General features: G+C 42.2%; 1 protein-coding gene across 1 annotated transcript in view; it reads left to right on the top strand.

Moving 5' to 3' along the window:
- The window catches only part of uvrag (UV radiation resistance associated gene), a 118700-nt gene that overhangs the window by 17188 nt on the left and 89017 nt on the right, over window positions 1-12495 (top strand). The window contains exon 7 of the mRNA XM_020631199.3: window positions 8037-8142. Within this exon, the coding sequence (XP_020486855.1) occupies window positions 8037-8142 (106 nt within the window). The remainder of the gene's footprint in view (window positions 1-8036; window positions 8143-12495) is intronic.

A 12495-nucleotide genomic window follows, 5' to 3' on the forward strand; every position in this document is an offset into this window, starting at 1 on the left:
CCAAAAGAAGACACGACTCCTGTTATTACGGAGGTTTCCACTTACTTTTTCTGACTGTGAGATTCAAAAAGGGGGACAAAAATGCGTCACAGGGCTTCAGTGTGTCAATAAAATGTGGTCCAAAGCAGTCTTAACTTTAACAGCGCTCCCTCATCTACATGTGGTCACAGTTTACGTTAATACGAGGGGATTCCATGTCCTCCTCACCAGCTTCCAGGGGAAAAAAGCCCACTTTGCATCATAACTTTTATGACCACTGCGTTTGCTTCCTCTATTTTAGAAGCCTTTCTTCCACATCCTCATCTTCTATCCACAGCCAGTGGGACTCTGGAGATTTTAACACAGTTTCATTGATCCCCGTTCTTCCCACACACTCCTCACCCGCGTCACCCCTGAGTTTTTCCTTGGCTCAGTGGACTCATATGAACATAGTTTATGATTATGTACTGCAGAATGATTCATCAGATACCGTACACTCCAACGGGGATTATCCTCCAACCCCCCACTCTGTTTCTGACCCGCTTAGCTCTGCTTAAAAAAGAAAAGAAAAGAAAGTGTATTAAGCTTTGGAAGCACTCAGGTGGCAAGCTTTGTGCTGAAGTCTCTGCTTTGGTTGTTGGCTCAATGACTTGGTTGCATGTGTTCATACTTTCTTTTTTTTTTTTACATATGTTTTAGAAGCTGCAATAGCGTAATGCATTGACTTGGTGGTGTTATACTTTTGTCGTCTTATTTTAATTGTTCCTCCTCCAAAGAATCTGGAGTCAAAGTCAATTAAGATTGATAAATGTCCACAGAGGACACCCAGAGTATCATATGTTCTCACCCAACTTAATCCCACTCTGCCTTGGCCCAAAGCGTCTTTCATAAAATTTTAATGGAAATGGATGAGAACCACTTTTCTCAGAACGCGCCGCTCTTCTTGATAAATGACGGTAATTTGTCAGCAGATTCACAGTCTGCTCTTCAGCCAGCTGACGACAGCCAGCCTGTGAGGAACACGGTGATGCGGCCTTGCAAACACATCAGTTCTCAGATGGAGAGATGAAGAGAGGGAGCACACATCATCAATCAGTAGTCCTGGGTCCTCCAGGCTCAGATAGAAGCTGAGCCACTTCCCACGTAGAGCTAGGCCCAAAGTCTGGGTGGAAAGAAGCCAAGAAGACGGTGAAGAAGATGAAGCAGCTGTTCATGGTTGTTTTTATTTCTTTTGTAGACACTAAAGCAGGTTCAGAGGCTCTTCATCCTCATCGTTAAGGTCCCCCTGCCCTGCCAGGGAAAGGTTAAATGTGCGAACAGTAAAAGAAGAGGGAAACTTTTAGGAAATAATCATTGTGCCAGATTGCTCTTGCTGGATATCAGTGATTGAAGCCATGTTTTTGGCCTCGTGTCTGTAGACTTTGCATCCAAATTCAAGGCCTGCATCCTTCGAATGGTGCATTTGAAGACTGATTAAGTCCCAGCGTCACATCAAAGGCTTTCCTGTTTCAAAGGCTCCTTAAAATGTGACCAGCAAATATGTTCCACTTTTCCCAGTTTGTAAAGAATGCATACATCGTTTATGTCCCAACATATCCCATGCTTAAATGCAAGCCAATTCAAACAGGATGGCAGCTGACGATTACACTTTTAAAAGTTATTAACTTGTTTCCACTCAGTTGAAAAGCAATTCAAATGTTACAATCAAAGGGGGCATTGAAACTTTTAAATAGTAGGTTAGGTTAAAGGATGTTGGTTTGTTAGCTAGGTACAATGCAGGTGTTGAAGTTGCTAGGCGACAGGAGTTGCACTTAGTAAGTAAGAGTTTTCTACGCAGGATATGAAGGCTGGTCCCTTCCAAGAGTGCTACCCCTGAATTTGGACCCAGCAGTTGAATGTCACGTTGAAGTGGTGTTCAAGAGAGAGTACTTGAGTGGCCCCTCACCTCTTTCCTTGGGGCTTAACCTTAACATTTTGCACAATAAACTTAACTGAGGATACATAAAAAAAACACAACAGCAAAGTCCTGAACATCATTCTTGGGGCACAGCTTTCACAGTTCAGGACTCTGACACAGATTAAACCGGTATCCTAGAGCTTAAAGGGAAAACTATCCCCCCCCCCCCCTTCTGATCAGAGCCACATGTTGCCGCCGTTTCCTGATTTTCTTTTTTAGGTTTCTATATGCAGCATTCACGTATGAACAGTATGTAAACAGAAGCAGTGCACAGTGATTGTAGCGCTCTATTGGGGGTCCCTCCCCTTGGAGGTGATAATGCTTTCCTGCAGGAAGCCCCTGAGGTCTACTAACTGTGTGGTGGATGTTTCTAGTAACTGGACATTATTGTGTTTACTAGGTAACTAGCACCAGAGATGGACCGCAGTGTGTGTAGTGAAAACACAAGATTTGACTAGAGAGGGCTTGATCAACTCAGAGGGCATGGCTTACTGTCTTGTGTGTGATAGAAAGACATATTTATGTAGAAATATATATGAGGTTTTTGTCATGTCCCTACCTCTTCGTGTTGAAAAATTAAGCCAGTTCTTGAGTGTCCACTTGGCTGAGAAAAACTAAGGAATCCCCATTAGGTCCATGATGAAGTCACACATTTTTATAGCAGAAATAAACATGTGTACTGCCTGGTTCAAAAGGAATTTCATGTCAGTTGCTCATTTCGTCATTGGTACATACTGTAAGGCGTTTGATAAAAAAAAAAAAAAACAACATATCATTTTCATAATCAGGAGCGTGACTGAGTTGACTGACAGGTTGGTGCATTAAAGCTGTAGACCAGGAGGCTTAAGCCCCGCCTCAGCTCCACCTCTTTGCCTCTTTCAAGATTGATCAAAAGTTAGGTGGCGACAGGTTTCCCAACATGGCCACAGCTATCTTTGAGCTTCATCACGCCTCCTCAGAAACCAATGAGTGACGTCACTGAGACAACGTCCATGTCTCATACAGTCTGAGGTTTTTGTGCATAACACAATACTATTAGCAAACCTCGTCATTGTTCTTTCTTTGGCATAATGGACCCTAATGCATCAGTAAGAAGTAAGACGAGGAAAGGGAGCAGGCAGAGTGCATGGCCAATTTTAAAGCCAGAAAATACTCTTGTTCACATCTCTAAGGCTTCCCTGCCTCTCTGCTGTATTTTCAAGTCAACATGGCTTATAGTATCTCCTCACAACCTCACAAAAAGAAAACATCATCCTGGAGGAGTAGAGGCGTGTATGCTCGCTAAAGAAACTCCAGTAGCCTTATCTCTAATTCCATGGAGATGGAGACAATGGTGAAGTGGGGTGAATGGAGAGTGGTTTAGTGTTTTGACATTCTTGAGCAATGAGATATAGACAGAAGTACAAGGAGTTGTTTGTTGTTATCTTCCTGCGGCTGCTCTGTCTGTTTTGTCCCCAGCAGAGGTGTGATAGTGGAGCATTATCCTCACTTATTATGTCATAAAAAGTCTCAGAGTTGTGTTTTGAAAGGCTTAATTGGCCGCCCTGTTCACCCTGTACTGTTTGAAATATGGTTGAAGGAAATGAATTCAGTGCAGTCATTAGTCCTTGGGCTTGTTTCCTCTGACCCAGGTTTGTTTGACAAGTGCATTGGGCACACTTGCACGTTATGAGCAGCTGGGGGACAGCAGGCGACAATGTTTTCAAAAGGTTTACAATACCTACAGTACACTTGAGAGATTGGTTTACCAGGGACCAGGGATGTGTGTGAATATCTGACAAAACTATTAAACATTGTTGCCTTTGTTTATTCCAGTATTTTGATTGTCAGAACAGTGTTTGTTATGCTTTTGTATTTTATTATATTTGAGGTGAAACAAGCAGAGCCCTGTGGTTATGTTCCATCCCTGCTGCTGCAGGAAGACTCTGCAGTGGCTTAACTAAGGTGCGTCAAAAGGGACTAAATGACATGCGATTAATGTGATAAATAAAAATGATTGTGTTTATTTGGTACCTTATCAGTCATCGTGATTAATGCTTCAATGCTGACAGAAAAGAATTTGATTAATTCAGGCCCTCAATGCTGGTTAAATGTTGTGTCAAAGCTGTAAAGCAAACACCGGCCACTAGATGGAGCTATATCTTAAGGTAATGGACCTGCTCTCCCTGCTCTTCTGCCCGGATGTAAACCAGCACCGTGCACCTCAAAGGAGCAGCACGGTTTGGCAATCAAGAAAATGGAGATTAAGTCGATTGTTGCCCGTGTCAAGTTTAACTTGCATATCGACTGGAACATTGCGTAACCACATTCAGAACAAGCATGTGGATGTTAACCTGCAAGAAAGACCAAAGGCTGGTGGTGCCAAGACTTCAGGTAGCCACTTGGCAAACCAATTTAAGGTTGTTTACCAGCAATGTTAAGCACATTTCAGCTGCATTTTAAATAAGCATTTATTTTCTCCTTGAAGAACGTAATGATTAAATTACAGTTAAAAAGGTTACATGCAGTATGGTTTTGGACAATATCTATCTATGTTAGGTTAATTGTGTTCAATTTCAGTTGTTTTCTGAATTTTTTCTTAACTATAGAATAGAGGGCGAGTCTAGAAGACTATTTCCGTTCAATCCACAGGAAAATGAGTCGCCTAGGGACAGCTTTACCAAAGGAGTGCATTTCTTCCTTAAGAAAAGTAACGTTCTCTTGAGTGTTTTCCTTACACCCTAGATCTCTCTCTGGCTTATCTTTGTGAGCCAAATAATAAATCTGCATCTGCTGTTTCCTTCTCAACACTGATTTCAGAAATGCAGATGCTGGATCAAAACACAGCATGTAAACTTCGGCAAATATTTATTCCAAGATAATCAGTAAACGTAAATGAACAAGGAACAGGAGACCCGGGTTCAGAGGAGCCGCCGTGTCTGTTGCCCTCAAACTGCACTGGAAGGTCTAAAGTTTCACCATTTTTTTTTGCTTGCTTGATTTTAAGTCTTAACTTTTAACTTTGTGTTCTTTCGATACCTAAAAGCCCCTATTTAAGATCTCCTCTGTTAATCAACAAATCTGGAAGTTTCAAAAGAACAAGTTTCATCTGACACCCCGGCAGGATCTAGTACCGCGGTCAAAGGAGGGAATGTTTTTGTTTTTCTGATGTTTATCTGCATGAAGGGTTGAGTGCACACGCTCAGTCATAACTTCCTGCAAATCCCCTGTGGCACACAGTTGTCAGTTAAAGCTCATGCCTCTGAAAAGGAAAGCTGTCATGGCTCGTGAGAAGGCTTTTTTCTGGACAGTTGCCCAGGGATTAAACCTGCTGACACAATAAGGGTGCAGGGTGAGCACCCCTATGCCCCCTGCTGGTCTGTAAGGTACGATCGAGCTGATGGGCAGGCGTTAGGCCAAGACTCAGGCAATGATAAGGGGCAGACATGCGTGAAAAGCAGAGAGGAGATAACTCTTCTCACCTGGGGGAAACTGCCATATCAGATTCTACCACCACAATCACCTAAACAGATGTAGCTGTCAAAACAGATTTGCCCTGATGTCCTAAAAGACGATCTCCAACTGCTATCGCTGTCACCTCAGACATATCTAAAATGTGGGCAGAAGATATGAAATGATTTTCTGGAAGAACTCCTCCCTAAAGCTCTTTTTTCCTTGTCATAGATACATTTTTTTTCTTCCAGGTTGGGTGCCAGAAAGAGGCAATAACATCAAGGGGGGGACCTTTGTGAGTTTCATAAAAAAAAGAAGCCCACCAGGATTTGTAAAATGACCCCGCCAAGCTGGAAGCCTGTTAGAAAGAGCCTCTTACACTAAACCCTCTTAAGAGGCAATTTCTTGAAGACTGAAAGAAGCCACATACCTTCGGGAAACCCTATTCACCTCACCCAGATGACCTAAACCACGGGGTTACACCGTGTCTGGACCAGACGTGTATCAGACAAGTTTTTATCCCCATGTCTTAGGCAGCAGATACGCTCTGAGTTTGATTAGTGCAGCTTGTACCAGGCCGGTCCAGTCTAAGCTGAGTCTCACATGCAACAGGGTCCTGAATCTTTTTTTGTGTGTGTGCCTGTACTAGTATATACACAGTATTGATGTCAAATAAAGAGACATAAGAAATAAATACATTAATCACAGCTTACGTTTATCTAACGTTTGTTGCATTACTGTTGACTTGAAAAAAACATCTTGAATACTTTTTATACATTTCAAGGAAATGCTGTTTCACTTCTCCTTTTCTGCTGGACGCTCTAATCAACAGTTGAAATGTACGGACAGAAAACCAGAATAGACTGCTGCTTCAGTGTTGCAGGAAAACTGATGTAACTCGAGTGGTCCCGACACAGTGTTACTGTGAGAAGACAAAGAAGCGTTTAACAAATACAGATAATGACATCTTTATTTGGGGGCCTCCTACAGTTGAATCATTCTTTCTCTGAGGGAGAAAAGTATCAGTTATTGAACAACACATCTTTCATTGCAAATGAATGTAATCATATATAGGATTGGTAGGGACACATTTAGCTAGAAGTGTAATTAACCATGGCCACTGATTGGCCTAGAAGTTAGTTTGCACGCACAGTCAACAGAGGCCGCAGACCCTGAGGAGGGAAGCCCGGGTTTGACACTCGGCTTCCGGTTTCTGCTCTTTATAATTTAAATGAAAAGGCCTAAAAACCTTAAAAATATTTTTTAAAAGTGTATAATCTAACACCAGTGTGACGGTAAACTCCTATTTGTCTGCCCTCTGTTACTCATTCCCATCGTGTGTGTTTGTCGTCTGTTTCTGGGTTTTCAGAGCAGATTGTCTTTAGGGGATTTTTCTGTCTCTCTGTGAGCTCTGGATCTGAGGAGAATGTGGACTGGGAAGTTAAATACCCAGTGATTGATGGAGATAATTATAGGCTGTCATGTCATTGGTGTAATGATGGTGTTGTGCCTTATTTCAGTTGTGACAGTGACATTGTATTTTGAAAAAAAGCCTGCTCCTTTGTGGTTGTCATTAATTAGTCTAGCTTTTTGATGGTTTGCTTTGCTTTCTGGAACTGATGCGTTCAGGTCCGTCTCACGACCTTTGATCCCACATTGTGGTTCCTTTATTAGAAAATAATAGTGATTAGACTTTTTGTTGTGTTATTTGCGGCTTGCGGTGTTTAAGAACTTGCTCATTGACAATAGACTTTTATCATTAGGGAAACTTCTCAGTATTGTTTTTGTCTTTTGTCTAGTGTAAAAACTCTTCATGAACTGTTCCAGTTTAGGAGACTCAGCAGTTGGACGGGAAAAAATTAAGATCAACTCCCATAAATCAGAAAAAAGCACCAAGGAGGGATAACAAATACACTGCACAATGACTGTACCACTGGGGAGAAGGATGATCAGTCTCTGTCATCATCCAACCTTAAATAAAATCATTTACTGATGCAGTCATAACACAGTCAATTTAGTGCTCTCTTGACGGCACCTTTTCAAAATAAAAGTTGTTCTTGTAGTTTCAAACAATGATCTGGATTGTGACTCTAAGTACATTTGCATGTTGTTAAAAAAAGTAAATTTTCTGCGTTAGTGTGACTAAAACTTGACTTTTAAAATACATGAAGACACGTTAGTCAAATTATATTAAGTCGCATTTCTCAAAGTCGGACTAACGCACCATAATGATGCAATTTGGAAACTATTTACTCTTGCATACACCTCAATCGGATCCGTCTGGTCGAGGCGTTCTCTGCATGCTCCACGGTTCCTGCGCCGGGCTTTGACCTGGAAGTTGAACAGCATAAATGCGTAGAAGAAAGCCGGGAAGAACGCAAGACGACGGTATCAACATGGTGACAGTACGTAGGAAATGTACGGAGCTGTAAAATTGTCCATGTTTTCATCATCAGTTCGTTGATTATTTGGTATGTGACGTTAATAACCGGAAGAATGTCCAATAGTTACCGGCTGAATAGGGGACACATCACCACCTACTGTAGTGGAGTCAGACTTAATCGATGCTCTCCCGGTATATTGGGACAAAAACAGTAGTCCAGTTAAATGGCCTAATCGAGCTGTAATTAACTCTACATGTAAACATATTCTGTGTTTCCTCCTGCAGGCTTCACACAGCACAGAGAGCCATCAAGCAGACCCAAGTGACAGTGCAGAAGATCGGGAAGGAGATCGAGGAGAAGCTGAGGACGACGGCGACCTGCACAGAGCGGGTGAGCACAGTCACCCATCAACAGCATTTTTTTCCAATCGATAACGCTCTCAGCACCTCCCCATAAAACTACCTAAAAAAAATGAACCTGTCAGAACGACGGAAAATAGGACTACAGGTGGTCTCCAGCCCAAACAAAATAACAAAACCCAGCAATCGAAACACACATGGGGAAAAGAAATGGATTGGGGATAAACAAGTAAAATGGGGAACAAAAGCTCCTCACCGCATTGCTGCCCAGAGTGTGTGTGAGCCAGAGAGCACACTGTCTCTCTGCACACACTGCTGCTCTAAATCACCTCCTCCTACCCTACCTAATAACACTCAGGTGTGCAGCAGGCAGAGGGATGAGGGAGACCAGAGAGATATTTGCCTGAGATTTGAAGCCTCTGGCCGGTGAATTCCAGGGAATAAATCCTTATTTCTCAAGACACCTACAGTAGCATTTTATGATTCCTTTTTTCTAGACGAATGTAAAATGGTAAATGGTAAATGGACTCGAACTTGTAAAATTATTTTCTAGTCTTCTGACTACTCAAAGTGCTTTTACACCGCAGGTCACACCTACACATTCAGGTTGCAATGTAAAGTGTCCATCAGAAGTGACTAATATCATTCATACACATCCATACACCAATCAACCTGGGATTAAGTGTCTTGCCCAAGGACACATCGGATATGTGGCTGCAGGAGCTGAACCTCTGACCTTACGGTTAAAGAGACAACCGACTCTACCAACTGATCCACAGCCCCGGACGATGTACTTGTTTATGTTCTGTATATCCTGAACATAGCCTTATGTCAAGCTAGTAGCATTAGCAGTTGCCAAATTTAAGCACATTTTCCCAAATATTGAGATACTAAAGTTATACTAAAATAAAGTTATTTTCAGTGTGCCACAGAGTTTTGATTCATCCTTCATGGTATGTTCCTGCAACCGTGCGCACCTGAGAACGTATAGGCTGTGCACGAGGAACCCTGTTGGTCATTTAGATTTAGAAACTAACTCTTTAATATTCTTTGTGTCGGACAAAGGGACTTGTTTTTTTGTCTTGGCCAAAGACATTTTCTCTCCATCTCTGTACAGTACGGACGGCTTATTGTCAGTAGCAGTCGGTGCTGTTGCGTCAGTAAATGTTATCGTAGGATTATATAAAAATTAGTTAAATTTCAGGCTTTGAAAAAATAAAGCTGAGGTGTGTTCAGATGTTTTCAAAGAACGTTTCATTAACTCCACAGAGCAGTAGATCTGCAGTCATCAGCAGTAACAGGCCCACACATTTCCACATGAATAATAAACATCAGCAGACTGTACAGGCTTCAAGAGCTTCTATCACCTAAATCCCCGCATCTAATGGTAATGTAAAGTAATGTAAGGTGTAATTATACCCTCTGGGCTGCTATTTAAGCTATCGCTTTCTGTTTTGACGGCTCTACTGAAAAGTTGAGACGGAGCAATATCCCTTACAGATAACGCTCTGACAAAACCCCTTTGTTTATGTTTCCTCCTCCTGTCATATCCTCAGCTGGGATCCACAGAAAAAGCAAGAAAGCATATTTAACATTTTTGGAATTGGCAGCCACACAGCTGTGAAAACTGAGTGCCGATCCCGGGTTTGTTGTGTTTATTGTAAACATTCACTTCAAAAGCGTCCTGTCTCCCGTGCTGTTGTAGAAGCAGAGGCAGTGACACTTGAGGGTTTTTATCCTGCAGGTAGGCTTGCCTTCGGCCACGGGATTACGTACCTTACATGCCCACATTAATTTTAGACAGCTGGGTTATTTTATCCTTTTCACAGTGTTTCAAATCTAGTATGTGTACGGGCTTTTTGTACAGATACTAAATGTAAATCTCAGAGTGTCTCTTGAGACAGATGTTACAGCTGTTGCTTTCCATCTTTCTCTGCAGCAGCTCTGATACAGCTCATTTTTTTGTCCCTTGTAGCCAGACCTATTAAAGCGGCTTCACTACTTGAGCTTTGCCACAAAAAGCATTGAGGCTCCATTCTTTCGCCACAAAGGATCCCTTTCAAAAACTCGTCTGTGATATTTCCCCCTCACTGCAACATTTCTTAAAAGCCTTTTCAGAACTCCCATCAGCCAATAAATCACATAATCCTCGTCCTCTACCTTTCTGTAAAACCCGGCGGTGGGAGTGAGTGGAGCTTTGTGTGGCTCTTCTGAGGGTCTCCCTCTTTGGAGAGCTCTGTGCTCTCCTTCTGTTGTCGTCATACTGAGCCTGGATCAAAGCGGGGACAGAGTGGAGGCCACCAACCTCATCGCAGGGCCCTTTCACCCTCTCACCCACACTCTGCCATTAATCTGCTCTCTTATAACAGCCCCCTCCACGCCTGCTGCTTATTTACTCAGCTGACCCACTGCTGTTTGATGTTCAGAGGGAGGCAGTCAGGCCGTGCTCGTGGGTTACAGTCGCACACACACTGACACGGCTGTGACCCACTTGTCGACTGTGGCGCTCAGTGAAAGTGTAGGAGGCTGGTGGTTCGTGCCAAAGCCTGTGGTGGTTAACATGAAGGCATCAGGGTGCGACACATTGGAGGGATGGAGGCTCTATCAGTCGTCTCTCTGCAACTGATACCCCGCTCTGTTTTTACCACAAGCCCTCTGAAGTCTTCAACAAGAAGCATATCTGTGTTTCCTCTGATCCAGGCCATGATCACTATCAAAGTGTATGTGTGAGATGCCACTGCCTCTCTGTTTGCAAACTACAGGATGAAAAACAGGGATGAGTCTCTGTTATTCTGCCAGCGAGCTCACCCCAGGGCCCCATGAAATCCAGAGAAATGTTTTCCAGACTCGGTGTGATCTATTCCAAAGATTTCTGTTTCTGCTTTTAATATTTTTATTACTATTTAAGGATTGAAACACATTTTATCATCAGAAACATCAAACCATGTGGTTTGTCTCAAAATGTTTTAGTCATTTTCAATGTGTTTAATTACACAACATTGTACAATTATTTTCAGACACTCTTTTCCTCTTGTTGTACTGACTCATAGTATTCTGGCTCTGCTGTAAATGTTGCTGCTAGAGACATATCCTGTTTTTTGAAAAGCTTAGACCTTTTAACTCGCCTGCTGACTTTGCACCCTTAAACACATCACACGTTCTGAAAAACACACAATGGTGACTTTTTAACAACACAACACCATCAGTGTCTCTCTCTGTCATGGCAACATTTCACATTGTGTGTGTGTGTGTGTGTGTGTGTGTGTGTGTGTGTGTGTGTGTGTGTCTTTTTTGTATAGTAATGTAGAGTAATACAAGTCAATTTTCTTTTCTTTTTACTTTTACATAAAATTGACCACTACAAAAAAACAAGACATTAACACATAACATAACACAGTGTAGGCAATACCGCATAAATGATTATTCATGTCATCATCATAAGGTTTAAATGTCCTTTACACGGTGCATGCATGCTTCAGAATAGAAAACACACAGGGTTGCTCATTATCCCTGATCCCAAATGGGTTCCATCTTAAACTTGGTGTCTTTGATCATCAAGACTCAAAAAGTTTCTTTTGACAAACATTTTGGTTTGTGCCCGCTCCCCCATGCAAGCCACCAGACATGGAGAATATTTATATTCCTTAGTTTTGAGGTCAAATAAAACACTTCCATCCAAAAGCACTTGAGTGCAGGGCAGTGCCACAGCACATGAATGAAAGTTGTCCACAATCATACCAACATAGATCTGAACCACTTGGGTCTATTTTGTAAGTCTGGAGGGAGTGTTCAGTCGTTTAACATCTGACTGTCTTTGAAGTTGTTGTCATTAATCTCCAATTTTCTCCCCACTCTGCTGAGGTAAATGTGAACCTCTAAATATTTTTTCCATTGTGTCTGAGTCTGAATGTTGGGACTTGAGGTGCACTAGATGTTAGCATTAAATTGATTCGGCACAACAAAAACTGCTACTGACATTGGTTCATGCCACATTATTTGCTGATTGCCGTCAGCAGGGCCGATATCGGCAGAGACCGATGTTGAGCCGATGCATCGGTGCATCCCTAGTTGGTTGGTACCATTTAACAACGGGCAGTAGCTTCCCTGCAGCTTTAAAATCTGCTTTAAGCCATATTGGGCAGGATGTTAGAGCAGTTCTTGTAATGCACGTTTTGTTAATGCAAATTTTTAAAGAACATTTTTCGATTAAATCCACATTTTTCACACAAGGGTAATCACAGAGACTTCAAAGTTGAATTCCTTTTATTCTGCCCTCGAGCTTATTCACTCATATCTCTTAATTATTTGTTTTGTTCCCTGTTACAACTCTTTTCAGCCAACTTCTTTTACATTTCTCAGTCATCATCATCCACACAGTCCCTTA

Source organism: Labrus bergylta, chromosome 14 (genome assembly GCF_963930695.1).
Source record: "Labrus bergylta chromosome 14, fLabBer1.1, whole genome shotgun sequence".
Taxonomy (NCBI): Eukaryota; Metazoa; Chordata; class Actinopteri; order Labriformes; family Labridae; genus Labrus; species Labrus bergylta.